Source organism: Hemisphaericaspora subhashii, assembly GCF_019202705.1.
Source record: "Hemisphaericaspora subhashii strain CBS 10753 chromosome Unknown scaffold53, whole genome shotgun sequence".
Taxonomy (NCBI): Eukaryota; Fungi; Ascomycota; class Pichiomycetes; order Serinales; family Debaryomycetaceae; genus Hemisphaericaspora; species Hemisphaericaspora subhashii.
In genome coordinates this window covers 65439-93230 of record NW_026057322.1, presented here as the reverse complement: position 1 = coordinate 93230, position 27792 = coordinate 65439, and the positions used below count along the sequence as shown (strand labels likewise).

Genomic DNA, 27792 nt, shown 5'->3' with positions numbered 1-27792 from the left:
TGAGTAAAACATCCATACGTTGAGTTGGAGGACCAGTTGCCCAATCAGTGTTGTTGTAAGCTTCTTCAGCGGCAACTACGGCGGCTTCGACATCTTCTGGAAGAGCTTCATAAACTTCGGTAATTAATTCTTCGGTGGATGGAGAGACAACTTCCATGGTTTTCTTTTGTTTTGGATAAACGAATTCATTGTTGATGAATAAACCAGTTGGTTGTTCATAGGTTAAACCCTTTGGGGNTGTTAAGATATTCCAATTGAAAACTAAAGAGAGAAAGGAAGAAGAAAGTAGAAATTGAAAAATCGAAAACAGGGAGAATTCAATTGATATTTATATTCGAATATACCCCTCCTCAATAACAAGGAGTTAAGTGAATATTATAAGAAGAAGAAGGTTTTTATACAATTGGCAATTATTGCACAAAAAAAGGGGGAGTAAGTGTACAAGTGTTTTTCGACGGAATATTTTTTTATGACTTTTCTTGTGGGGTTGATTTGTAAACTCCGTTTTGGACAAAAATGTATCACAATTTTTTTGAGCCTTTTGGCCCGTACCAAATTAATTTTTACTATGGGTTTGGATCTGATGTCATTTCTCTATTTCCCCCTTATTTATAGGGAAGATAGGGAAGATAGGGAAGATATCCTATCTGGTCTTGATTATTAATTACAAGTGATTATTAATACCTATAAACTGATTGTTCAACGTGGTGGCAAAAATCTTAAATGGTAAATAAAATAGTCATTTCCCCCAAGGCAACTTTTGCTTTCCCGTAATTGGAATAATAATTAATTTAATTTAATTTTGGTTAAAGTTTCTTATGCCCTTCAAGAGTTGTGTCTAATCTCCGGGAAATAGATTTTTATTTTTGACAGGAAAGAAGTTGAATTAGTCTGCTCATTGTTAGGCATTGTTTCATCTCTGATATATCTACGCGTATTGCCGTTCATTAAGTTTAGTGTATCTAATCGCGACCCTATAAACAGGGACTTAAGAGGCATTTACGTAAATCAATACATTTTCATTTAAAAGAAAAAAATAATTTTGTACGTACTGTAAATAGTGTAGGGCATTTCGGATATTAACGGCAATTGGTGCAAATTTTGGAAAAAAAATAATGTTCTAAACCCCGTTGAACCAAATTTGTGTGTGATGAATAAATTTATTTGATCTTTTTAATCTGTTTAATTACATAATCATAACATTTAATTAAATCATTACTAGTGATACCAAGTATGGTTGATAATGTCATAAATAGTTTATTATTAATTTCTTCTTCAGTTGCTGTTGTTGTTGCTACCAATTGACAATCCATTTTCATCAATGTTTTATAGACAAGGGATATATTATCATCTTTATTCTCAACTACTCTGTTTTCATGACTAGTGTCCTCCTTCTCATAATTAAATATTTGATAGAGTCTCTTTTCAGTAGTGGTCAAATCTTCATTCAGTTTTTTGTAAATAACATTATCATATAACCAATCACAATAATTATTAATCTTCCCATCTGACCAATTTAAAACATTGGTATCATATGATGATTGGAGTTCATATTCTTCAAGCGTTTTCAACCAGTGAAAACTCAGAAATTTTGCAAGATTTGTCTTGAAAGATAATTGACCAATAAATATTATGATACATGCAAGATAGATTTCAGGATAATTGTATAAGAATTGTGTTGATTTCGAGGGATTGATTATAAATTCGTTGATATTTAGTAGTTTTAGTAATTCATAACTCGTCATGAATAAATCTGGAGTATTCGGTAGGATTAATACTTCACTTAATATTCGAAAAATATAAGGAAAATAAAAATCTATTGGAATTGTCATTGATTTATTCAATCTAGTCAAGTTCACCTGAATCTTACGATATATTTGAGTATTGGTAGGTAACAGAAACATCTGTAATCTATTGTGATATACTATTGGTAATTTATCCAACATTTTCTTGGGGATCAAATGTAATGTTCGTATATATGGAATCTCATTACTTTTAATCTTTTCAAGTATATCAGAAACATATATCGGATAAGCTCGTATTTCAAGTAAAGATAAATATATAATCGCAATAACATCAAGTGCATCTATTTGTTTATCTTTGTATTTGTTGTCACTCATTTCAACACCTTCATGCTTTTCCTCATTTGGTTCTGTTTCCTCTTCTTCCTGCTCTATCTCATCATCGTGGTCATCTCCTCTATGTACACTCCCTAACACATTCACCCAATTCCGCTTTACAATATTTTCCAAATCATTCGCCACATTTTCACTAAATCCAAACACTTCCACAATTTTATCCAACTCCAATTTCAACAACTTCAGTATCGTCCTTAAATATACCTCCTTCGCCTCTCTTCCAAACACCCTTCCCTCATCCCTCTTCATCTGACTCCCACCGACTTGTGGTGTGGCCGAATAGCTCCCCCTATCATCCATTTGAACATGTTTTAATCTTTTGGTAGTCACGATTGCCTGATCTTGATCATCATTGATTTCGATGGCACCTTCTAGGACGTGTCCGAATTGACAGATCGTGAGCCCATCGGTGGTACGATAGAGACGTGATCGACAGTTGGAGGTGCCGCATGGTGGACCTCTAAACCAGGTTGATTTCGCCATGTTTGTAGTCTAACTTGGTGAATCTTGATTTTGAGATGAGGAGGAAAATGGGGAACTAATATTTTTTTTTTATAGTCGCAACAGTTTGCAATGGATGCAAGAAAATGGTTTGATCTTGTCGTGTGTGTGGTTGTCAAGCTGATAGTCGTAGGACGCAAATAGATATCGTCTTGAAACGATAAATGACTATAAAAGAGAATGACTGCCTAGCAATATCATACAAACTTTTATTAAAATTCTATAAAATAAAAAAACCTTTCTAATAAAAAACCTTACTCTAGCCATACTATAAACACACCTATCCTGCCAAAATCTATTCCTCTTCTAATCTTAAATCATATTCACTTAATCCAATCTTTGAACCCAATTTCCTAAAATTTTTCATATAATTTTCTCTCTTCTTTTCGGCAATTTCATTCATCTTTGGCCAATAAACATCATGAATATATTCAAAATCCAACATTCCATTAAATTCCTTATCCAATTGTTCTTTAGGCACAAAATTCTCAAATGGTTGATCATAAATCGTTTTCAGTCTAGTATATGGATCAATGAAAGGACCAACCACTTTAAAAAAAGTATATCCAATCCAAGGAATATTAGTAAACAACCCACGACCCAATCTTTCAGGATAATGATTTTGTAAAATATGTAAAACTTGTTTTGATATAGAAAGTGAAGGGAATTTTGACGATAAATTCATATGAGCCGGTGCTTGTTTGAAATCAATCAATAATGCTAATCCATCTTGCCCAGGTGGCATGAATTGTATAACTCGTTCCAACATAAATACTAAATGTTGAACTTGTTTCATACTTGGAGGAGTATTTTGATATCCATTCCGTAAATATAAACAAGGTCTATTTTCATTATCATATCCCACAATTAATTGTTTCCCAGTAGTATTTTCAGCCGCCACTAATTCAGGGGTAATTAATTTATTAGGATCAGTATGATTAGCAATATTTATGACACCAAATGTTCTTCTCCAAATTATGGTTTCTTCAATTCTTTTAATTGCAGCATCTACTTTCCATTTCGTAGCTCTAAGATATCTAAGGAAACATTCTTTAGTCAACCATGCTAATTCTTCTTCTAACATTGGATGAGTCATTGCATCATGATGTTCACCGACTGGGATTTCTTTAGTTATGTATTCTTCAAAATGACGTAAAACCGTGTCATACTTCTCCCATTGTTCTTCAGTCAAGTCAAATACAGGTGGGTTTATCGGATTAATTGGTTGTTCAAATGGAGTATGACATTTTATTAATCCTTTTTTATTATTTGATATGGATGAATTGGTAGTGCTGCTAGTAACCGAAGTCGCTTTTGAAGAAATTGATTCGGAATCGGCCCCACTTTGAGCAGTTGTTGAGTCAGTATAGTCATCGGCAGGACCATCTTGCTCCTTCTTCTTTAAAAACTTCATCATCTTGTACTTACCCGATATATGTCTATAATCTTTTGGTTGGGCGGCTATTTGCTGGTCTTCTAATGTCACCTGCTGTGTGTGAAAAGTGAGAAAAGAAAGAAAGGAAAAAAATTAATTTATAATTATGATCGGAATTAAGACAGTGGGAAAAAAAAAAGATTTTTTACGCGATCGACGCATCAAAGAAAAAACGCAAAACTTTAAATTTAGCACGGGAACGGGAATTTTTTTACCACGGATTTGATTCTGTTCTTCCGACCTAAATTTTGAACCAGAAGAAAAAAAGACTCTTACGGTGGTGCGGCGCGCTTTCACCACCACCACTACTTCTTGCCCTGTGAAAATAATGTGGCATATGATACCGGGGAATCGTGAGGCATACAAACATTAATCATCAGATCAATTAAGCCTAATTAAACATGACAAGTGTATCTGTTACTAGTAGATCCACTGATAGGGAAATTCCATTCACAGAAGAATTCATTATTGAATTAATCAAAGAAAATAATTCCACCGTATCGCCAAGTGAATTGATTTCCAAAATTGCTGAAAGTCTTCAAATAAAATCATCAAAACATAAATTCATAGTTCAATTTACAAATATTAAGAAGAAGAATGATTTCGATGCTGATTTAGATCTTCTGTCGGATTATGCTGGTGTTTGGGAACAATCTAAAGATGGATGTATTACATTAAAAGTAGAAGAAGATAAGGATAATGAATCAATAATACTACTTATATCTATCTATTGGATATCTGTATAAAGAAACGATAGGCATCAGTTTGAAGGACTCAATTAAACAAATGATGAAGGGTTTCCAATTTTTCATTCAATTCAATTAAAGACCTTGTTTCCGGGGTAGATATTTTCTTTAAATTTCGTTCTATATTTTCAAGTAATGGTTTTATATCTTCATCTTTATCAGGATCAAAATCACTTAATCTTTTAGTGGTTGTTAATAAATTTATCCCCTTATCAGGATTTGGTTTCAAATTATGTAACAGCAATTGTCGACGCTTATTTTTTATATCCAGTTCTAATTCCTTTATATCTGTCTTTACAGTTCCCAATAATTGAATTAAATATCGTTTATCAGCCAAATATTGTGTTTCTAATTCATTATACACTGATTCTAATTGTTGTACTTGTTCAATCTCTGCCAGTAGATATGCCTCTAGAGCAGTTTGTCTCAGTATCAATGTTTCATAATTTAATACATCCCTAAGTTCTCCAACATGCCTAGTTACAATACCTTCAGTTAATACCGATCCTGGTAATGGGAACTTGGATACTACTGATCTGGCCAAGAATGATTGAGGATTATTCATATCTAGCCAAGTTTTGGATAAAATTTCCTTTGCTTGCATGATTTTTTGAGTAGTTATATTACGATTAAGTCCAGAATCTCCCGTATTTGCACCACCTAATGAATCAAGAGCTTTATTTAATGACAAATTTAGAATATTCGTTAGACTCTTTACATTCATATCTTCTAAAGGTTCCCAGAATCGATCTATACGTCCTTCCGATATTGCTTTTGTTTGGGTTATCATGGTATAATTGCTTGGATGAACCACTCGAAGATCTTCATCTAGTTTCTTTCGTTTAAGTGGAGGTTCTCCGTTCATTACTTCATCATCGGTGCTATCATCATCTATTGAGCTATCTGATACATTTTCATCTGATGACAGGTTTTGAAACTGTAGTATTCTCACTTGTTCTCCAGGTCGACCTTCATTAACCCTAGTTTGTGCTTGTTGTGTATGTAAACTATTATCGCCTATTCGAGTGTTATTTGCTTGATTTACACCTCGATCGCCCCTGTTATTCTCCGATGGGGGAGAAGCCAGTTCTTCATTCACGAAAAGTGCGCTATCATTTTGGTTGTCAGATCCTTCCATATCTGATTCATTAACCAAAAGATCGTCTTCTTGAATTGATGCCAGATCATCTGATTCTGATTGTTGTTGTTGATTTCCAGTGCCCAATGTTGCCGATTGCATTATTAGCTGCGGATGAATGTTATCCAATTCTTGTTCATCGAATGCTTTGTTGTAATTGCCTGCTCGTTGGGCATTGGTGTTTGCACCATTTGTATCAGACGGTTCATTGGATGACAGTGGAGTTGACATATTGTTGTTAATGAGATGTACTAGAAACTTGATGATTTTCTATGCTACTGTTTTGAATTTTTTACAACCGCGTCTTCAATGGCATAGAAAAAAAAATCATTTGCGCTTTTCTTTGGTAAAATTTTATTAACCCTTTTTCTTTCTAAGAATGTGGGTTACCAAAAGGCCAACCAAGATGAACTTATACTTTTTGCGGCCGAAGAGTAAGTATGACGAATTTCGCTCAAAGCGTAATTTGACGGTATGAATAAAAACCCTGTCTTGCTGAGGTATTGTATAAGAAACTGTCTAACCAGAAAAAGGTCAAGGTTTGTTCACAAGTTGAACAGATGCGTCTCCACTTTGCGCAAGGACCATATTGATAAGGGCCGGAACTTTTGGAGGTAAATTATTTTGCGTCAAAAAAACAATGGGTCTTGTGAAATGGCAAACAAAAGTGTGATCATAACAAAATTCAATCGGTCCGCTGTGGTCATAACATTAGTGTTATGGTATGGGCTGCTATTGTTGTGGTCCCATTTTTGTTTAGGATTACGGAAGACCCATTTTTGGCTTTTTCCTCGAGCGTCTTTCCACAGAGCATTCGTCCGAGAATATAACTTGCCTCCAATATCCCATATCCTTATTAATGAGTTCCAACGCAAACTGAAGACGTTCCTGTCTAACATCCTCACCAAGCTTGGTCTTTTCTGGCTAGATTTTTTTTTATATCGCGCTTCCGCGAGGTTCAGTATAAGGTTTGTACCGAAATGGGATGATTACTCAATGAGTGCAGTTTGACATACTGAATCTCGGGAAATTGTTTCGCTGCGACAACTGTACGTTGTTCCTCTTCTCTATTATTAATTTTGGTCGGCCGCTACGCGGGGCTCTATGGATCGGGCCCCGTTCTTTCGTAGCCTTCGCTGCTCTAGACACAGTAGTCCGATGAAAATCTTCAAATCGGCTTCCAAGTCGGAGTGGCTGGCTCCGCATCCCAATGCTTATGCGTTAAACCCTCTTTCTCCAATGGTCAAATAAGGCGAAAAGTGAAATCGGAACGCGTCAGATAAGAAGACCGTTGTGTCGTTCAAATATTATTGGGTTTTCTTTTTTTCTGACTTCACAAAAGAAACGTGCATTCAGAAAATTTTCACATTTTTCATGATTTGATAATCTAATCTCAACTCTTCTTTTCCACTCTTCTCTAAGAATTAACCCTAAACATGACTACTAGCTCAAAAACTAACTGTTCATTCACTGTTATATCACATGAAGATGCATTAAGAACCTTTACTCTTGAAAAGATTGAAAAATTCATAGAAGAAGAATTATCAATCTCAGCATTTACCAGTCATAAATTATCACACAGAGCACATGATTATTATTTTGATGTTGAAGATATAGATGCCACTAGAGCACAAATCAAAGAATATCTTCATTCAGAACCTAAGGGATTTGATATTATCATTCAACCAACGGCAACTAGAAAGAATAAAAAGTTATTTATCTTTGATATGGATTCTACTTTAATTTATCAAGAAGTTATTGAATTGATTGCTGCATATGCAGATATCGAAGATAAAGTGGCTGAAATCACCACAAGAGCAATGAATGGGGAATTAGATTTTAACCAATCATTGGCAGAACGTGTATTATTATTAAAAGGAATAGATGCTTCTAATATTTGGGAAGAATTAAAAGAAAAAATCCAAGTTACAAAAGGTATACCCGATTTGTGTAAGGCATTGAAGAAATTAGGTATAATAATGGGTGTTTGTTCAGGTGGATTCATTCCTTTAGCTGAACATGTTAAAGGACAATTAGGTTTAGATTATGCCTTTGCTAATACTTTAGGAGTTGATGAAAATAATCATTTAGATGGTACAACCATTGGACCTATTGTTAATGGGGATAAAAAGGCTGAATTATTATTGGAAATTGCTGCAAAGAATGATATTGATCCTAAAGATGCCGTTGCAATTGGTGACGGAGCTAATGATTTGAAGATGATGAGTGTTGCTGGCTTTGGGATTGCTTGGAACGCCAAACCAAAGGTCCAATTAGAAGCACCTGCGTGCTTGAATACTGAAACTTTACTGGATGTATTATATATCATGGGATATTCAGACAATGAAATTGAAAAATTATTAGAATAAATAGCGTATAGGGATTATTTTCAACAATAGATACAACATAGACATAATTTATCATAAGACTATACTCTTAGTAACTATCTAATCATTTTACCCTCTAACATCTATCCAATTATTCTTCCTCTGACTACTCCCATTACTCCATTAAACAACAATATATCCATTCCAGGAAGTAAATCATCAATATCTATCGAATCTTCTTCTATGAAATCCTTCTTTAACAAGAAACTTCTAGTTACCCCACAAAGACACCCCGAACTCAATAATGGTGTTATCCATTTCCCATCAGAAAATCTCTTTATGGCAACATTTGTTATAGACCCTTCCATAAGTTTATTCAGGGTATTATATAACAACACCTCCTCCTTTCCTGGTCTTAAGCCAGGTAATATCCTTGCCCTGACTTCATTATATGCATCCCTTTTTGTGGTTTTAAATGACGTGAATGGTGATATCAATGTTTGTTTAGAGTCGATATATACATCCCAAACCTCATCGACATTACTCATTCCCATTAATGTCTCATCGACCAAACATGGAAACATTCCAGCTAATAAATCGTCTCTATGATCAGTATCATGAATCTCGACCCGAACATTCCCGGAAAGATCTACTAATACTCTATATTTATAAGGTAACATGACTGGTCTTTGAGCATATTTCATTGCTCGGATTAATTGTTCCAATAGACCCAGTTCAGTAATTTCAAAATCCATAGTTGTTTTGAATTGATGATGGAAATATGCCAATGTGAATTTCAATCTCTCGATATGCTCAGATAATAAGAAGAAATTAACACTGGATATTTCGTCATAAATCATCGGTGGTATTCTTGATAATAATGGGTCATATCGTATCGTTGAAAGGATTTCGAAATCGTGATTATACTGTTTTGGAAAATCTTTTTGGATATAGTCTTCATGGATGCTGGTGATTACTTCATCAATCGACTTGATTTTATGGTGTGCAGATGAATTGCTAGTCATGATACTCTCGTGATTCCACCTTTCAAGGAAAGAAACTGGTCTGTTTTGAAGAAAAATTTAGTTTTAGAATTATTCCAGAAATTTAATGGAACCAGCGAATGCCAAGTAAGTGCCACAAAAATACATTCTTTTTCTCAAGAAAGAAGCAAAGTAGCCAAGATAAGCTTTAGAAGAAGAGGTTTTCAAGCTTTCGGAGTATATTTTAATGTACGTTGGCAATAGTGATTCTTCGAAGCACAGACGAATGGAAGCTTGTGGTGATTTCCACTCACTTGAGCCGCTTCCAAAAGGGCTGGTACAGGGTTGAACGCGTAAAACAAGATGGAACCGTGAAACTCTTCCCCAAATCCAAGCAGCTATATGTTCTTCAAGTCTTGCTCCTTCTATCTACTTCAATAAGTTAATTGCAGAGATCATATTTTTTGCAACCAAATATCGCTAATTCCAGTAGAGTACAGTCTATTAAATAATATACAAATTAATATATCTCTATATAAAAAGATCCCACACGCTAAACCACTCAATAAGGTCTAAATCTCTTCTTTTCTCTCATTAATCTAACTCTTTCTTGATCTAACTTGAACTTCCTCAATAATTCATTCATTTCTTCCTTCTTACGTTGTCTTAATTGGAATCTATAGAAATCTTCCTTTTCCTTCTTCTTCATCTTAGCTTTTGCCTTATCAGCTTCAACAGTAGATGCAAGCTTTTGCTTACCCAATATACCTGCTTTTGTCTTTCTATGAGATCCAACAACCAATGTAAATCCATCCTCATCGACTAGTTGAGTTTGTTGTTGTAATTGTTCAATAGACTCTTGTTCTTTACGATCAAATTCTATTAAAGATTCTGAAACTTGGTTAGATAATTCTTCAACATCTAATATTTGTGAATGATATTTGTTTAAATAATAATTTGAATCAAATGTTTGGATTGGCCAATTTGATGTAGTTTGATTCGAAGATAATTTCTTTAATGCGTTAAACGCAAGGGTGAATGAACCCTTGTCGATAAATGTCACAATACCACAGTTTTTAGGTAATTTACTAGCAACTGCATCATCCTTTTCAGTGGATATTTCTAAATCACTGGTTAATTTAGATAAATTTATCCAAACATCTTCAGGATAATCGGTCAAATATGAAGATGTGAAAGTCTCTATGGTAGCACCAATAGCAACTGATTGGAAATATTTCTTGATAATAGTTAAATCTGTGCCTATTGGTAAATTAAATATAAATATTGATCGATTCGATGTGTTTGAGTTTTTTACATCATGTTTCTTGAAGTAAACATAATGAGATACAGTAGATTCGGGTAAAGCTAGGGGTAATATTTGATACCCTTTAATTTCTGTCACAGTCATGGCTTTAGAACAGTTATCTTTCCTATGCTAATCTATGTAAAGCTTCTTTTAGATCGATGGATGGATGACTCGTGAAAGAGTTTTTTGGTTGAGTGTTTTATGAGTCGTGTATTAATGATAAAAATAAATTGCAATTCGATGGGACTGCATATAGTAGGTGTCACTTGCTGGCTACGAATTTTAATGGAAGGATTGGTTGCAAAAACCTTCTGGTATATTTTGATGAAATACGGTCAATATGCTTCCTTCTTGGGAGCTTGATATTGGTTGGAAAATCAATAACAGGAAAGAAATTTATTGGACTAGATAATTTGCTTTAAAATTAGTCGAAATATTGCAAATAACTGGCAATTCATGGTAATATTTATAAGAATTAAATAGACAGGTTGTAAGAGAATTGAATCGACAATAGATAGGGTTATCTCCAGCGGCAGAAAAATCCAACCAAAGGCAATATTCAAATCTGCTTGTTGAGAGGTGATTAATTATCCAAAGTTTAGCCAAACGACATCAGTCAATGCTACGACCTATCTAGAGGCCCACAAATAAAATCATCACCCCTATTCGATTTGGTTATGATGAGACGACTGACAAAGTTATTAACATTGACTATGTTGAGTTTTTAACCCTCAGCATCTGCAGCAATCTTATTTAGATCTCCCGGGCTTTCGTCAATTCCAACCAAGAATTTTGCAACATGTTCTCCACGTGACTAATCTCCTGCATATAAAAATCTCATTGCGATGTCAAAATTTTTTTTAGTAGCTTTGACAATTTCCAATACAAACTTCCCTCATACAATCTCATTTTTCACATATAGCAAGCCAAACTAAAGGGACATCCTAAATTTTAAGTTTTTGGATATAGTAAAAATAATCACAAATGGATAAGGATACATTATTAAAAGCTCTTGCTGGTACATTAGATGCTAACCAGCAAGTCAGAAAACAAAGTGAACAACAATTACATGCATTTGAAGAACAACCAGGTTTCACCTCATATTTGTTAGATTTAATTACTGAAGAAAATATCCAATTGGGTATTCAAATATCAGCTGCGATTTTTTTCAAGAATAGAATTGTTGCACATTGGGTAGTTGCAGAAAATAAACAAGCAACTGCTTTAAGTATCAAAGATGTCGAGAAGGGTGATATTAAATCAAAATTGATTACGACTTTATTCAAGACTTATAAAAATAATCAAATCAAATTACAACTAACAACTGCTTTGAATAACATCTTAGCTGCTGAGAAATGGGAGGAATTGATTGCAATCATTAAGAATTTATTAAAAGATGTTAACGACATTGATCATGTTTATACCGGGTTACTTTGTCTTTACGAATACTCGAAGAATTATAGATGGGCAGGCTTAGAAGGTACATCCAACCCAGTATTAGAAGACATTACTCAAGAAATATTTCCAATCTTACAGAATTTGGCCAATCAAATAATTGAAAATGCCGGGGATAATACTGTTTTCGATGAAATGCTTTATTTAATTATGAAGATATTCAAATTTACCATGTACTCGTATTTACCTTCATATTTCCAGAAAGATACTTCTCACTTAGGTGCATGGTGCCAAATTCATATTCTTATCATCAATAAACCATTACCTAAAGCCGTATTAGAAGAGGAGGATTACGACGTCAGAGCCTTGAACCCTAGAATCAAGGCAGTTAAATGGTGTTTCGCCAATTTGAACCGTTTATTAAGCAGACATGGAGGTGGTGTTCAAACTAAGGATAAGAATGATCCATCAAACCAATTTGCTCAAAGCTTTTTAACCAATTTTGTTCCTGAAATTTTATCTGCATATTGGAAAATTATTCAAGATTGGTCAACTAAGAAAGTTTGGCTCAGTGAAGCTTCCTTATATCATTTAATTTCATTCTTGGAACAATTGGTAGATACTCCTGCTTGGCCATTAGTTGAAGATAAGTTAGATGCAATTGTTAGACATGTCTTGTTACCTACTTTGTCAGCTACTCAAGAAACTATTGAATTATACGAAGATGAACCAGAAGAATATATTAGAAGGTTCTTTGATATTAATCGTGAATCCAACACTTCAGACGTGGCATCAATTAATTTTATTTATAGATTGACTTCCAAGAAGTTTTCTTCTACCATTAATTTAACATTAAGTGTTATCAATGAAGTTTTCACATTAAGAAATGAAAACAGAAACAATTTACAAGTTGCAATGAATACTGAAGGTGTCTTAAGAATGTTGTCTACAGTTGCTTATAGATTAGATCGTAACCTGTCTCCAATAAAAGGTCAAGTTGATAAAGTGTTACATACATTTGTCTATCCAGAATTGTTGACCCAAACTTCATCAACTACTCCATGGTTAACAGCCAGAGCATGTGATACTATTGCCATGTTCCACGGTCATAAATATCAGGACATGTCGGCATTGCAAGATATCTTCCAAGGTATTGTTTTATGTTTCCAAAATGACGCACAATTCCCAATTCAATTAACTGCTGCTGATGCATTAGGTGCTTTGGTAGAAGAAGAATCAGTTGCAGATCATGTTTCACATGAAGCTCCACAATTAATGGGTAATTTATTAGAAAAGGCCAAAAAATTTGAAAGTGATATCTTGACTAATGTTATGGATATCTTTGTGCAAAAGTTCGCTAAGAATTTAGAACCTTATGCTGTCGAATTAGCACGTCAATTGGTCGATTCATTCGTTATATTAGCACGTGAAATGTTGGAACAACAATCAACTGAGGGTACTGAGGATATGGATAAAGTATATCAAGCTGGTGGTATTTTGAGTACTTTGACTACATTACTTATTGCCATGTCGAATACTCCAAATGTTTGTCAATCTATTGAACCAGTTGTAAAGGATATGATTATATTTATTTTTGAGGAAGCGATGATTAATTTCTTATCTGAAGCTGTTGAAATCTTGGAAGCAATCTTATTTAGTGCCAGAGAAGTATCTAATAATATGTGGCAAATTTATCAAGTTGTCGTTGACTGTTTTGATACCTATGCTGCCGATTATTTTTCCATCATTCAACCATTTTTTGAAGGAATTATCAATCATGGATTCGCTAAAGGAGAAATGACAATGGAAAACCCAATGGTTCAATCCTTAATCACTATTTGTTTCAATTTATTAAAGTCAGATACTTTGGATGCAGTGTTTGCTCATTCAGCATTTGAAGATATTGAATTAACAATCTTAGCCATGGGACCAAGATTCCAACAATTCTTGCCTGTTTTCTTGCCAGAAATTTTTGATATTTTTAGTAATTTGGAAGCACAAAATGCATTTGATGGATTCATGTTACATCATTTATCTATTATAAGAGTCTTATTTGCATGTATGTATGTTGATGCTAATACGACTTTACAATTCCTTCAATCAAAAGACTTCATAGCTGGATTTTATAAATTATGGATTAAACATAGTGATGATTTCCAATCAGTTTATGGATGCAAATTACAAATTTTTGCCAGTTGTGCAATTCTTAACTCCCAATCAATTGGATTATTCCCAGAAGAATTGATTTCTGAAACTGTTGACTTGTTATTGGATAACATCGCTGCATTACCAAATGCCATCAGAGCCAAACAACAAATCTTATCCAACGAATCAAGTACTAAACAATTTGCTGAAGGAGAAGACGTAGAAGATGAAGAAGGAGATGAGTATGATAATGCGGATTATGATGAAGATTTAGAAGCAGATGAGGCTGAATTAGAAGCTATGAAACAAACTCCAATAGATGAAGCAAATGCATTTGCTGAGTTTACTACTTTATTAGTGACGATGCAACAACAAGATCAAAACAAGTATAATTTCTTATTTGGATCTCTTGATGATACTAAAAAGGATTTAATTAGTCAATTGATGAAGATTACTCAGAATTAGGGTTATACTGTATAGACTGTATATAAGAAACTAGTTGCTTAATAAGAATAACAATTTCCTCTCAAAGTTTAATTTGTAGTAAGCTCGCCAACCCTTTGGATGGCGGCGAAAAAAATCCACCCAACTCTCAACAGTAATCACCAACTCAACTCTTTCACTTAAATTCAATACAATCAAGTGCATTCAAGATGTTCTCAGGATTCGGCTCTAATATGTTCAGTGGAGGGACATTCCAATCCTCCAACAAATTTGAAGAATACTTCAGATGTTATCCAATTGCCATGATGCCTGATTTGATCAGAAAAGATGATGCCAATTTCGGAGGCAAGATATTCTTGCCACCTTCAGCCTTGAATAAGTTAACAATGTTACATATAAGATATCCTATGTTATTTGAGATTCGTAATGAATCTAAAGATCTAATGACTCATAGTGGTGTGTTGGAATTTGTTGCCGAAGAAGGTAGGGTATATATACCGCAATGGATGATGAGTACATTACAATTAAACCCGGGGTCTTTGGTTAAGATCGCCAATTGTGATTTGAGCTTGGGGAAATTTGTTAAGATTGAACCTCAATCGGTTGATTTCTTGGATATTAGTGATCCTAAAGCTGTTTTGGAAAATGTGTTGAGGAAATTCTCAACCTTGACTGTTAATGATGTGATTGAAGTTAATTATAATGATTCCATATATGGTATAAAAGTTTTAGAAGTCAAACCTGAAAGTTCCAATCAAGGTATTTGTGTTGTGGAAACCGATTTGGAAACGGATTTTGCTCCTCCAGTAGGATACGTGGAACCAGAATACAAACCCACCCAGGTAAATAAACCTTCGTCTGCAACACCAATAGATCCATCAAGTGTTAGCAGAGCAGCGGGTGCTGCCACTATGGCCAAGTCTATAAATTACGCAAATATAGTTGCAGAAGCCTCTCAGGCAAATACTCATAGGTTTGGAGGATCGGGTCAGAAATTAAGTGGGAAAGCTATAGAAGAAACACAAACTAAAAATTATAATATCGAAGAGTTGGATCCAGATGCACCACCAGCTCCATTGCAATTACCTTCTAACCAATTATTCTTTGGATTTCCAGTAGTATTGCCTACCCAAGAAGAAATGGACGGAGAAGGTGCAGATAAAGAAGCTAAAAAAGGAGCAGTATTTGGTGGGGCTGGACAATCATTGAGGCAAAGTAAGAAGAGAAAAGATAAGACTAGCAATTATCCACCGTTAAAAAATCACTCGAGAAGTCCTGATTATATTGAAATAGATTAAGTAGTGACTCTGGAAATGAATTGATGAAATTGACAACAAAGTACTTAAAATAAAATAAATATTCTCTTTAACTTCTATTAATGCATTTACAAACAAATCTATATCATGAATGGGAAATACCCATATTGGGCGGCGGTTGTGGATGGGGAGGGGAGGGTTAACTTATTACACATTAGTAGTTGACGGTAAAAAGACATCATTACCTTGTTCTTCAGCTCTCTTTTGGTGGTAGACAATGTCAGTTGATTCCCATGGGTATGCAATCCAACAATCTGGAACAGTTCTAGCAGCAAAGTAATTGCCAGTCTTCATAATTTCGTCAGGCAAGTCAGCTCTTTTTTGCTTTTGCTTATCATGCAAAACAAAGATTCCAAATTTGGTTGAAGTTGGGTCAACACCTTTGGCCTTGGATTGTTCTTCGACATCCTTTTTCAATTCACTAACAGCATAATGCAAAGTGGTTCTAGTGTCATCAACTTCATCAATAATTAAGATGTTTTTTCCGACCAAGTCAATCTTAGATTGGTGATAATCAATCCATTGAGTTCTAACAACTTGAGTACCTGGGATTTCAATACCATTTCCATTATCAATTTCTTCATATAAAGATAAGATAATGGCCATGATTCTAACGTTGGGCTGACCCGGTTCTTTTAAGAAAGAACGTAACATTCTAGCTGGAATGAAACCACCACCACCGATGGCAATAATTAAATCGGGAGCAAATGCTTTGATTTTATCAGCTGATTCTTGACATAATTGATGGACATTGTTGTATGAAATATACATCTTAGTAGCTTCAACGTCGGCGTCCATTTTTGATGTTTACAAGTTTATTGGTGTTTACAGATAGCAGGGTTTTGAGTTAAAAAGAAGAAGAGAAGAAGAAAGTGAGATCTCTTTATAAAAATCTCAAAACGGAAAAATTCTTCGGTAAAAAAAGAGAAAAGAAAAAAATCTCAAGTTGGAACATCAACAGTTTCTCAGAAACTACCAAGACAAATCGGCCCACTGTACTCCTATATTTGCGAAGTAACTATCACAGCGTGAAGTGACTTATGGCGAGGACTCACTCCAGCTTCTTCTCGGGAAGAATTGATGTTCCGCAAGTACAGCATATCCTATTCGTCTCTGGTTGGAATGGCTCATCGCAAACACTTGTAAATGATGTCACTATTACACAAAATGGCAGGCAACACAAAAGCTGTGCGGCTGCGATCACATGATTCTTTGGTATTTTTTCCGAAGAGTTCATAAAATATTACTCGCTTAAAGTACACGACCATTCACTATATGTTTCGTTGGAAAACCTTTCAAACCAAGCAATTGTTCATATAAACTAGGCAAAATTCCTGGAATTGTGAAGGTAATCCAATCGAACTAAGTAGGAAGCAAGTAGCTACTCAATTGGCCATTGATACTGGGACTTCGTTAATCAATGAAAAGAAGAAAGCTAGCCCCCTCAAGTACTCCTAGCACTCGGGCCATCACCATTGACAGTCTTCCTGACGATGTCCTTTCCGAAATATTTAAACACTTTTCACATATAGAGCTTTTGGATATTCAATTGGTAAACAAAAGATTCTGCAGTATAGCTACTCCACTATTTTGGCACTCCATATATGTTTATGATCCATCTGATGATATTCGTGCAGGACGATGTTGGTTCAACTATACATGGATGAGTATCGACAAATTTTTGGATTTGGCAAGGGCCCGGGAACTTAAAACGCGATTTATGAAAAGATTGGTCTTTTATAGTGATGCGTACATCACCATAGAATAGTTAGAACATTTACAGCAGGAACTAGACGGCTGTTTTATTGGTCTTTCCATCATCAAAGAGATAGAGACTATGCAATGGTATTGCAATACTAAACGAGAACTGTTTGGGACTATCCGTACGGAAGGATTGAATTATCTCTACGTACCAAAGATAGTTATTCGCGAAAACGGGGACCTTCATCTAATTAAGAGTATAAGGATTGGTTCACCAGATCAGGGGTTTTATGATAAATGGTTGCCTCGCTTTAAGCTGTTAAAAGCTCTTCATATCGATAATCCGAGAATGTTCAAAGCTGAAAAAAAGATTTGTCTTACACATCTATTTCTTGGCCGAACAGCTGGAGGAAAGAAGAATACGGCCATCCTTGAAAATTTTGACCTACGGAAATTAGAATCATTACTGATTCCAAGAGTGAATTCGTCGAAATGGGCTAAGCTAAGTCAGTCCCTATTCTGCATTAAGGAGATCCAGCTTCGGAATACAATACAGCATTTGCCCTATTATGCTCTCAGAGAAGTTCATTATATGACGAATATTCCCGAGAAGGACTTCGTTTACTTGTTCCGCCATCCAATAAGTTATTTATCTATGAAGCGTACAACCAATGAAGATGAGGACGACGAGGATGAAGATGAAGATGAGGATGAAGATGAACATGAAGATGACGATGAAGATGATGAGGATGATTATTATTATGGTTATGGTTCTAAGCGATCAGATTGGAAATTAAGTCGATTGGATACGTTGAAAACTTTAAAACGATTGAAAATAGATAACAAGAAATATTACGTTGTCAAATCAAACGGGAAGACGGATTACATTGAATTTGACAATTTCTTGTATGAACCCTAATTTTTCTGGTCGATAGTGTAAGTCTTGTCACCGTCTCTTATTTATATAGCAGAATCTCACGATTTGAACCTTTTGATTAGAACTCCCGTCGCCGAGATTTGAGCCTGACACTTCAGGTTATCGAACTACGCTCCAAAAACTATATATTGCGCTTATCTTAAGAATATTTTTTTAACACGATCCCCGCTCGCAAAGCACGAATATCGTGAAGATAATTAAAGTGGGCTGAGACCACTCAAAAGCTCGAACGTCATGAATCAAATCGGCGGAGACCAGGAAAGGCATCGTATATAAATATGAGATTAACAGATTCCCTTCAATTCTACAAAGAGTCAATTGCTTCATATTCAGAAACTAATAACTTCGGGACTTATAACAGTATGCCTAATTAATCGACGCAAAAATCAACAACATGCGTAATACTGAAAATAATTCGTTGATTGACCTTCCTGACGAAATACTTCTACCGATTTTTCAATCCTTGTCAGCTATTGAACTTGCAGAACTTCAATTGGTGAACAAAAGATTCAATAATCTAGTTACCCCTTTATTATGGAAATCCATATATGTTTACCGTTCCTCCAAGGAAGTAAGAGCTGGACTGTGTTGGTTTGACTATTGGTGGATGAGTTTGGATACATTTTTGGGTTTGGCAAGATCTCAAAAACTTAAATATAAGTTTATGGAAAAGATAATATTCTATAGTGATCATTACTTATCAGTGGAATGGTTCAAGTGGTTGAAAAGAGAAATACCACAGTGTTGCATAGGATTTTCGAAAATAACTAAACAAGCTACCATGAGATGGCGTTGTGAATGTGACATGGCACCCACCATTCGTTGGACGTGGCTTAATTATTACTACTTGAAAGGACCGGTCCAATATCAACCTGAAGAGCCACATATTTATACAAGTATAAGAATTGAATCGCCTGACCAAAGTTTTTATGATAATTGGTTGCCCCTTTTCACTCTGTTAAAAGCACTCTATATTGACAAACCCAGTCCATTCTATGTGAACAAAAAGATTTGTTTAACCCATCTATTTCTTGGAAATGCAACAACTTATGGAGTGTCTGTTAATACTTCAATCCTAGAGAATTTTGATTTACTGAGCTTGGTGTCATTACTGATCCCTGAGGTGACTTCTTGGAAGTGGGTCCAACTAAGTCAACTGCTTTTTGCTATCAAGGAAATCCAGCTTTCCAATTCAATTAAAGATTTTCCATTGTATTCTCTCAGAGAACTTCATTACCATTGTGATATCCCAAAAGAGGACTTCAAGTTTCTACCTCGCCATGAGATAACTTATTTATCTGCGTATCCGACCAAGAATAACAATGGTACTTATACGCCTAACCCTCCCAATCATAGATCGCGGCAGAAAAGAACATGGGATATGAACCAATTGGATAACATGAAAAAATTACGAAAATTGAAGCTTGATAATTTGAAATATCAGGTGGTTAAGACATATTTTAAAACATTATACGTTGAAATACCTACTGGTTAAATAAGAAAATGAAAATTGTCAAATTTGTCTCCAAAGACGTCTAGAGTATAAGCCTTGTTTATATATTTATATTAAATGCAAAGTTTGTTAAGACAATCCTACCTCTTGTAGATTCAGTTTTAGAATCGGGTAATAAATGTGCTTCATATCACATAGACCAGTAAGTCGATCCCAATCCGTTTACTCTCTTCTGTTGCTCCGCATGTGGAGTTTATAGTGTTGCAACTTTTTTTGCAGCCACAATGAACATTTTTCATGCGGCAAAAAATGATGTACTGATACCTACATTAGACGAATACAAGTACGTCGGCTCCTATGAATGGTTTCAAGGGAGACAGGTTAATGGGGGCTTAAAAAATGATACATCCTAGTTAACACTGGCAGAACCGTACCTTGTGTTTCTGGTACCTTTTAGGTACGACGACGAATTAGGGACAGAAGTTACATGTGTAAAGACAGATGAAATAACGAGTTAATACAAATCTTGAGGGCAATAATCCAATTAGATCGTTAGGCACCGAAGTCATATTGCTTGAATATAAAATATTACAGATATTGAACCAACACGCATTATATATTATAAGAAGAATTAATCTAAAAGGAATACAGCATTCATTCATTCATTCTTGTTTGATGAACCCTGTCTTAGGTTGCCAAGATTCCTCGTTTATATAAAAGAATTCTATCATTTGCAATTACTATTGGAATTTCGCCTGAAGCAGGTAGGATCCCATAAATTCGAAAGATGCAACCAGGTAATAAAAAGGGCATTACAGGGCCATCATAGGTGGTGTCTACCTGTATCAGGATTACCCGCACAAAGCCTTTGAGATCACGCACAAACAAAACTTTATTAAATCATCCAAACAATTGTTCAAGAAGTGAATTCCGGATTCGAGCAAAAAGTACATCAACATACATCCAATACGTCGAAAGATATCGAGTGTTTACAACCCATTGACTCATTTATTCCTTTTAAGCTATTGATGGACGAGAAAAACGGCAAAATGTGTAAGGCTGGACATGATTCCTTGAACGACTTGCCTGACGAACTACTTCTACGAATATTTAAAACCTTATCGCCTATTGAACTTTTGGAACTTCAATTGGTAAACAAAAGGTTCAATGATCTAGTTACTCCTTTGTTATGGCACTCCATATATGTTTATGATTCCTCTAAGGAAGTTAGGGCTGGGCGGTGTTGGTTTGACTATTGGTGGATGAGTATGGGTACATTTTTACATTTGTCAAGATTGGGAAGACTTAAAACTCAATTTATGAAAAAATTAGTATTTTGGAGTGATGAGCGTATGTCGTTGGTATGGTTACAGAGGTTAAAAGAGCGTCTTTCCGAGTGTCAAATAATGTTCTCTAAGATGTCCCAATTGACAGTCTTTCAGTGGTTTCTCAAGACAAAGAACTTCCGAATTACAACTGTTCGTTGGAATGGATATGAGAACATGTGCATTCCATCTGACGGAATTATTGGTACATTTTCCAAAGATATAGATCGAATTAGGAGCATCAGGATCGGACATATAACTCAAGAATTCGTGGCAAACTTGCCGCATATGACACTGTTAAAATCGCTTCATATTGACCACCCCAGTGTGTTCGAAGTGCAGAAAAAGATTCGTGTATCCCATCTAGTCCTAGGACATTCATCAATGTCTACTAATTCGCATAATCTACAGAACTTTGATTTGGTGACATTGGAGTCCTTACTGGTTGGGGAGATTGAATCATCAAAATGGGAGATGCTAAGTCAGGAACTATTCTGCATCAAGGAGATCGAGCTTCAGAATTCAATAAAGTATTTGCCATATTATTCTCTCAGAGAAGTTCATTACTTAAAGGGTGTTCCCGAGGAAGACTTCAGATTCTTATCTCGCCATGCCATAATCTTCATGTCAGCAAATCCCGATAAGCCAGAGAAGAAGAATGAGACATACTCATATTACCAAGAACCAAAAAGACAGAAAATGGATGTATGGGACATAAATCGATTGAACCACATAAAAACTTTACGGAAAATAAAGGTCGGCGATTTAAAATACAGAATTGATAGATTGAACGGAACCACCAAGTATATTGAAATTTATGATGATTGAATATAGTTAATTGTGTAGAATTTGTTCACGGACCGGATTGGAACTCGATTTTCTATAGATTATAGACACAACCAATTATGATCAAACTTGAGTCATTAGATTCTAAAATACTTCATCTTGCTCGTTTAACCCGAGAAATCGCATATACAAAAATGCTACCATTTATAAGTACAATATCAGAAATTTGATGTAGATAAGAACTTAGCATCTGGAAAGCTAAAAATTGGAAAATGTCTCATGAGCCCTACAATTTTATGAGGAATCTCTCGTTTTTCTTTTGTTACGAATAAAATGAAAAAAAAGGTTCTAGAACTTTTATTGCCATCAACGAACTACTTACCCAACCACCAATAGTCATCCACTCATTTTGTTAGTTTTACACTGTTGTACAATGTTAAGAAGTAGTACAACGCTAAAGAGTTGTCGTTATAATCAACTTCACAGATTTTTTTCCAAGGCAGCAACTGATGCTTCTGTTCTTAGAAAATATCCCATTGGATTAACAGTTCATGGATTTGAAATCAAACAAGTTCAACCAATTCCTGAATATTCTATAGTGGCTGTTAATCTTAAACATCAAAAAAGTGGTTCTGAACATTTACATGTAGATGCTACCAATGATAATAATAATGTATTTCTGATTGCTTTTAAAACTAATCCACCTGATCATACCGGTGTTCCTCATATTTTAGAACATACAACATTATGTGGGTCTGAAAAGTATCCAGTTAGAGATCCATTTTTTAAAATGACTAATAGATCTTTGAGTAATTTTATGAATGCTATGACTGGTCATGATTATACTTACTATCCATTTGCCACTACAAATGCAAAGGATTATGAAAATTTGATGGATGTTTATCTTTCTTCAGTATTTGAACCACAACTTAATTATAACGATTTTCTTCAAGAAGGTTGGAGATTGGAAAATGAAGATGTTAATGATATTGATAGTAAGATTACTTTTAAAGGAGTTGTCTATAATGAAATGAAGGGTCAATATTCAAGTTCTGAATATTATTTTTATATAAAGTATATGGAATCAATTTATCCATCATTAAATAATTCTGGTGGTGATCCAATTAGTATTACAAAATTATCATATGAAGATCTTTTAGAATTTCACAGTAAGAATTATCATCCTTCCAACTCAAAAACTTTCACTTATGGTAATTTACCTTTGGATAAACATTTACTTACATTAAATCAATATTTTACTAGATTTGGCATTAGAAAACCAACTGTTGACGTCAAATATCCTATATTTGAGAAAACTCCAACCCAAACAACTTTTGAAACAACATTACCTGGTCCAGTTGATTTAACAAGCGGTAAGGACATTTCTTCACAGTATCAAGCTTCAGTGACATGGAGAGTAGGTAATCCTTTAGGAAAAGATATGCCATATGTCAATTTCAAATGGGCTATTCTTAGAGCATTATTGTTTGATGGACATAATTCTCCATTTTATCAAGAATTGATTGAAAGTGGATTCGCTGAGGATTTTTCTCCAAATTCTGGTCTCGACGCAACCACTGCTTTACTTTCATTCACAGTTGGTCTTAATTTCTTAACTAAAGAAAGAGTCCAACAATTAGAATCAAAAGTTTTGGAAATTTTGAATAAAAAGGTAATTCCTGAATTAGAGAACCCTCAGAGTAATTATAATGATAGAATTAAAGCTATTGTTCATCAAGTTGAATTATCCTTCAAGGAACATAAGCCTAATTTTGGATTTGGATTATTAAATTCAATAGTGCCCACTTGGCTAAATGGAGCAGACGCAGTTAAACAATTACAAATTGAAACTATTTTGAACCAATTCAAACAAGATTTCGCCAAAGATGGATTAAAAATTTTTAAACACTTACTTGAAGAAACTTTGTTAAATCCACTGACTCAGAGATTTAAATTCACAATGGTACCAAATGAAAATTTCTCCAAAGAATTAGTTGCGGAAGAAGCGAATCGATTACAAACACAAGTTGATAAATTATCTCCAGAAGATAAAGAAAACATCTATAAACGTAATCTCGACTTGGCTAAAGCGCAAGCAGAAGAACAAAATGAGGATGTTTTACCGACATTAACCATGGACGATATTCCCCCAGGTGAACAATTTCCATTGAACCATACAAAAGTAAACAACAAGATCTTGCATGAAAGAATCGTCGATACCAATGGATTGGTGTATGCCTATGCATTAAAGAGTCTTGGAAATTTACCTATTGAAATGCATAAATATCTTCCATTATTCTGTAGTTGTTTGACAAATCTTGCTGGTACCACCAAAACTTCAATCACTGATCTCGAGACTCAGATCCAAATGCGTACCGGAGGTATTTCATTCGATTATAGCATTTCCCTGAATCCTTATGATATCTCTGATGTGGGATTAAACTTTTATGCCAGTGGAGTCGCGTTAAAAGAAAATGCACAACATATCTATAATTTATGGTATGAAATCTTGTCTGGAACTAAGTTTGATGTTGATGATGAAGTTGTTTTGGATAAATTATTCACTTTAATCACAAAGATGGGACTGAACCAAATTAGTAATATTTCTGATAGGGGTCATTCATATGCTATGCGTGCAAGTTGCGCCAAATTGACTCCCGGGGGTTACATTGGCGATGTAACTAGTGGAATTGGCCAGGTAGAATTTATTATGGAGATGAATTCCAAGCTTGGATCCTTAGGGAAAGACTATTTGAAAAGTGAAATATTACCGGTATTGAAAAAGATTCAAGAATATTTATTAAAGAATGATGGTGAATTTAGATATAGATTAGTAGGTGATGATGAGATTATTAAAGAGAATGAAAAATTGCTTGAATCATTTGATGAAAAAATTTCATCGTCAGGAAAAGGTATGAAGAGCTTAATAACTAATTCATTAGCAAAACTTTCTTTTGGTAGTACCGACCAAGACAAGGAAGGATTACAGCGTTTGTTAGCTACGATGAATTCAGCACCCATTAAAGATGGAAAAACATTGCTCAATCTTCCATTCCAAGTCGGACACGCATCTTTATCTAAACGTGGTGCTTCTTATGATTCCAGGGACGGTGCCGCGTTACAAGTATTATCCCAACTATATACTTTCAAACACCTTCATTCCAAAATCAGAGAATCTAACGGTGCGTACGGTGGTGGGTTGACATATGATGGATTAGGAGGGATTTTGAGTTATTATTCATACAGAGATCCAAACCCAGTGAAATCAATTGACACCTTTGTGGAATCGTTCCCATATGGATGTCAAACCAATTGGGGAGATAAGGATTTGCAAGAAGCTAAGTTACGAATTTTCCAGAGTTTGGATGCACCAATTAAGATTTCAAGTCAAGGAGCTGGTGAATTTTTTCAAGGAATTTCGGATGAATTAAGACAAAAGAGAAGAGAGAACTTGTTGAATGTTACTAGCAAGGATCTACATGAAGTTACTCGAAAGTACTTGATTGATAATCCTACGAATGTATCTACTGTGCTTGGTGACAATGAGATTCTTAAGGTAGGCAAAGACTGGGAGGTTAAAACTTTGAACTCGAATTTGTCATAGTTCTTGTGCATAGATGTTAGACTAGACTTAACTCCAAATTGTATATAGAAAATAACATGCAAAACAAGATAGACATTAAGAATCGTAAATTTATTCTTAAATAAAAACCTCTTCTGTATTTGGAAACAAAATTACCAAGAATACCCCAGGCGGCATTAGTTTATACAAAATAAGTCACCCGCCGTAGGAGACGCATCTACCAGTTCTAGTGCAATCCTTCTTTGGAAGCATTTCAGGCACAAGCAATCCCTTAGATTTCCATCAGTGGAATAGCACTATTATATAGCTAGCCACATAAATCTCATACCTTGATTAGAAAGGACTACAAAGAGAGAAATTACACAGATTATGGAATAATCAGAAATGATCCAAGAACAAAACAATGGAATACTGGAATTATTATTCCTTCAAAATGAATCGTGATTTACGACACCAATACGTTCGTTCAATTTAAGAATTGTAATATTTGTTAGTACTGTGAGGAACCGGCCGGACCTATTGGCCTAGACAGGTGTACTGTAACCTCAAATGGACGGACAAGGAAATAGGAAGTTTATGGTGAGTTGACTTATAAATTGTATCTTATATCTGTTCGATTATTGTATATCGGAGCGCGTATCGGAATAGTAATATGCCGTACCTTCTCGGATTATAATTCCCGAACATGGAAAGTTCTTCTCTCATCTTCGATAATGTTCCATGGCCATCGAGAGATGATCTAGAGAAGAATATAAATAGACAGGGATTTTCCCGGTCTATTAGGAATGTAAGGGAGGGGGGCAAGGATTTTTTCTATATATTTTACATATTATTACTTAGTTAATACCATATTATTTTGTTTGCTTAGAAGATCCAAACTGCAACTTTATTAGATTACAAGTCAAATGGCGTTAAACAATGAAACTAATGACAAGATGGATATTGATCCACCTGCTGCTGATTCATCTACTGTTACTCAACAAGATGCTGCTGCTGCTGCTGTTGCTGCTGATGTTGGTCAGACTCAAAATCTGAGTCCTTATTCCGATGAACGCAGACATCAATCTGCTCCATCCAATCCATCTAATGAATCTGTTCAGATTCCTGGACCACCCAACTATCCAAAATCAAGTAATGCCGCTAACCTTGATGAACTTCTTAAGTTGCAACAACTTAAGCAAATTTGGAGAGCAAATGCTTCTGCAAACATTGAATCTGCATTTAGTCACTTTAGATTCAAGAGTGATGATCTTGCTGGTCACTCTGAAGTTGTTGAAACTGGGTTGAAAGCATTTAATGGATTTAAAGATTACTGTCTTAATCCAGAATTAGTTATTGCTGCTCCTACTCAGTATGTGAGAGGAATCGATTTTATGGGTGATCCCAAATATGACAAAGAAATGTTGGAGATTGCTGATAGGTTGATGGTAAATAAGGTTTTACAGTATGGTTCCTTAGCTTCGAAAGTCGCTCCTCGAGGCAAGACTATCACCATGAAGGATATCCTCGATTACATCGAGAAGTACACCGCCATGTCGTCCGATAGTATTGCCAAGAGAAGACTCGATAGCTTCTGGGATCATATTGAAAAGCTGATGAAGGAACTGTGTTTGGGATTGATTGAGTCAGATACACTCTCTTTCCAAATCACATGTCCAATGGACAACTTCTTGACGAAGCTTGATCCAAGGATCATAATTACTTATGGTTTCCTTGAGAAGGGTAGTAGTCAAGTTGCCATGTGTCGAATTCTTGGTAAAGAGTTTACTAAGTGGGAGAAAGATCCTACTGGGTACTCAGTTATCACTCCTGTTGAAGTTGCTAAGTTGTTGAATGCAGACAGAAACTTTTCGAGACGTTCAACTGGTACTTTTAGTTCTGGTATTGACAAGTTTGCCTCCAAGGACGAGCTTAACAGTGTCACTACTAAAGGCCAAAGAAACTCGAAACCTGAAAACAATTCCAACGGCAGCAACAACAACAAACTCAATACTGCTGGTAATCGTGTTGTTAAGAAGAGAAGAAATAGGAAGAAGAAGAAGAATGGGGTGAATCCTAATGATATTCCTTTATCCAAGTTGAATATCTCTCTGGACCAATAAGGGTTCGGAGGTCATTACTCCGGTAATGGCA

General features: G+C 35.1%; 16 protein-coding genes across 16 annotated transcripts; 9 read left to right on the top strand and 7 right to left on the bottom strand. All coding sequences in view use genetic code 12, as the record gives it.

Moving 5' to 3' along the window:
- J8A68_003602 (uncharacterized protein) lies at positions 1-157 on the bottom strand (the record flags this gene model as incomplete). The annotated part of the gene is made up of 1 exon (XM_049407475.1): positions 1-157. A coding segment is annotated over one exon (157 nt), but the record flags the coding sequence as incomplete, so codon positions are not given.
- A 1003-nt stretch (positions 158-1160) lies between these two features.
- Positions 1161-2621, bottom strand: J8A68_003601 (uncharacterized protein; the record flags this gene model as incomplete). Its single annotated transcript, XM_049407474.1, has 1 exon — positions 1161-2621. The coding sequence occupies one exon, from the start codon at positions 2619-2621 to the stop codon at positions 1161-1163; it is 1461 nt and encodes a 486-aa protein (XP_049263150.1).
- A 313-nt stretch (positions 2622-2934) lies between these two features.
- Positions 2935-4056, bottom strand: PDR17 (Pdr17p; the record flags this gene model as incomplete). The annotated part of the gene is made up of 1 exon (XM_049407473.1): positions 2935-4056. One exon carries the CDS (start codon positions 4054-4056, stop codon positions 2935-2937), a length of 1122 nt encoding a protein of 373 aa, XP_049263149.1.
- A 419-nt stretch (positions 4057-4475) lies between these two features.
- J8A68_003599 (uncharacterized protein) lies at positions 4476-4820 on the top strand (the record flags this gene model as incomplete). Its single annotated transcript, XM_049407472.1, has 1 exon — positions 4476-4820. The coding sequence occupies one exon, from the start codon at positions 4476-4478 to the stop codon at positions 4818-4820; it is 345 nt and encodes a 114-aa protein (XP_049263148.1).
- Positions 4821-4848: 28 nt separating this feature from the next.
- J8A68_003598 (uncharacterized protein) lies at positions 4849-6189 on the bottom strand (the record flags this gene model as incomplete). Its single annotated transcript, XM_049407471.1, has 1 exon — positions 4849-6189. One exon carries the CDS (start codon positions 6187-6189, stop codon positions 4849-4851), a length of 1341 nt encoding a protein of 446 aa, XP_049263147.1.
- Positions 6190-7394: 1205 nt separating this feature from the next.
- Positions 7395-8327, top strand: SER2 (phosphoserine phosphatase; the record flags this gene model as incomplete). Its single annotated transcript, XM_049407470.1, has 1 exon — positions 7395-8327. One exon carries the CDS (start codon positions 7395-7397, stop codon positions 8325-8327), a length of 933 nt encoding a protein of 310 aa, XP_049263146.1.
- A 101-nt stretch (positions 8328-8428) lies between these two features.
- J8A68_003596 (aminodeoxychorismate lyase) lies at positions 8429-9310 on the bottom strand (the record flags this gene model as incomplete). The annotated part of the gene is made up of 1 exon (XM_049407469.1): positions 8429-9310. The coding sequence occupies one exon, from the start codon at positions 9308-9310 to the stop codon at positions 8429-8431; it is 882 nt and encodes a 293-aa protein (XP_049263145.1).
- A 520-nt stretch (positions 9311-9830) lies between these two features.
- On the bottom strand, positions 9831-10676 carry J8A68_003595 (uncharacterized protein; the record flags this gene model as incomplete). Its single annotated transcript, XM_049407468.1, has 1 exon — positions 9831-10676. The coding sequence occupies one exon, from the start codon at positions 10674-10676 to the stop codon at positions 9831-9833; it is 846 nt and encodes a 281-aa protein (XP_049263144.1).
- An 882-nt stretch (positions 10677-11558) lies between these two features.
- Positions 11559-14579, top strand: J8A68_003594 (uncharacterized protein; the record flags this gene model as incomplete). The annotated part of the gene is made up of 1 exon (XM_049407465.1): positions 11559-14579. The coding sequence occupies one exon, from the start codon at positions 11559-11561 to the stop codon at positions 14577-14579; it is 3021 nt and encodes a 1006-aa protein (XP_049263143.1).
- A 188-nt stretch (positions 14580-14767) lies between these two features.
- J8A68_003593 (polyubiquitin-binding protein) lies at positions 14768-15856 on the top strand (the record flags this gene model as incomplete). Its single annotated transcript, XM_049407464.1, has 1 exon — positions 14768-15856. One exon carries the CDS (start codon positions 14768-14770, stop codon positions 15854-15856), a length of 1089 nt encoding a protein of 362 aa, XP_049263142.1.
- A 165-nt stretch (positions 15857-16021) lies between these two features.
- Positions 16022-16672, bottom strand: HPT1 (hypoxanthine phosphoribosyltransferase; the record flags this gene model as incomplete). The annotated part of the gene is made up of 1 exon (XM_049407463.1): positions 16022-16672. The coding sequence occupies one exon, from the start codon at positions 16670-16672 to the stop codon at positions 16022-16024; it is 651 nt and encodes a 216-aa protein (XP_049263141.1).
- Positions 16673-17924: 1252 nt separating this feature from the next.
- On the top strand, positions 17925-18494 carry J8A68_003591 (uncharacterized protein; the record flags this gene model as incomplete). The annotated part of the gene is made up of 1 exon (XM_049407462.1): positions 17925-18494. One exon carries the CDS (start codon positions 17925-17927, stop codon positions 18492-18494), a length of 570 nt encoding a protein of 189 aa, XP_049263140.1.
- A 412-nt stretch (positions 18495-18906) lies between these two features.
- Positions 18907-20007, top strand: J8A68_003590 (F-box protein; the record flags this gene model as incomplete). The annotated part of the gene is made up of 1 exon (XM_049407461.1): positions 18907-20007. The coding sequence occupies one exon, from the start codon at positions 18907-18909 to the stop codon at positions 20005-20007; it is 1101 nt and encodes a 366-aa protein (XP_049263139.1).
- A 986-nt stretch (positions 20008-20993) lies between these two features.
- J8A68_003589 (F-box protein) lies at positions 20994-22118 on the top strand (the record flags this gene model as incomplete). Its single annotated transcript, XM_049407460.1, has 1 exon — positions 20994-22118. One exon carries the CDS (start codon positions 20994-20996, stop codon positions 22116-22118), a length of 1125 nt encoding a protein of 374 aa, XP_049263138.1.
- Positions 22119-22509: 391 nt separating this feature from the next.
- CYM1 (Cym1p) lies at positions 22510-25680 on the top strand (the record flags this gene model as incomplete). The annotated part of the gene is made up of 1 exon (XM_049407459.1): positions 22510-25680. One exon carries the CDS (start codon positions 22510-22512, stop codon positions 25678-25680), a length of 3171 nt encoding a protein of 1056 aa, XP_049263137.1.
- Positions 25681-26564: 884 nt separating this feature from the next.
- Positions 26565-27761, top strand: J8A68_003587 (uncharacterized protein; the record flags this gene model as incomplete). The annotated part of the gene is made up of 1 exon (XM_049407458.1): positions 26565-27761. One exon carries the CDS (start codon positions 26565-26567, stop codon positions 27759-27761), a length of 1197 nt encoding a protein of 398 aa, XP_049263136.1.
- Between the last annotated feature and the right edge of the window lie 31 nt (positions 27762-27792).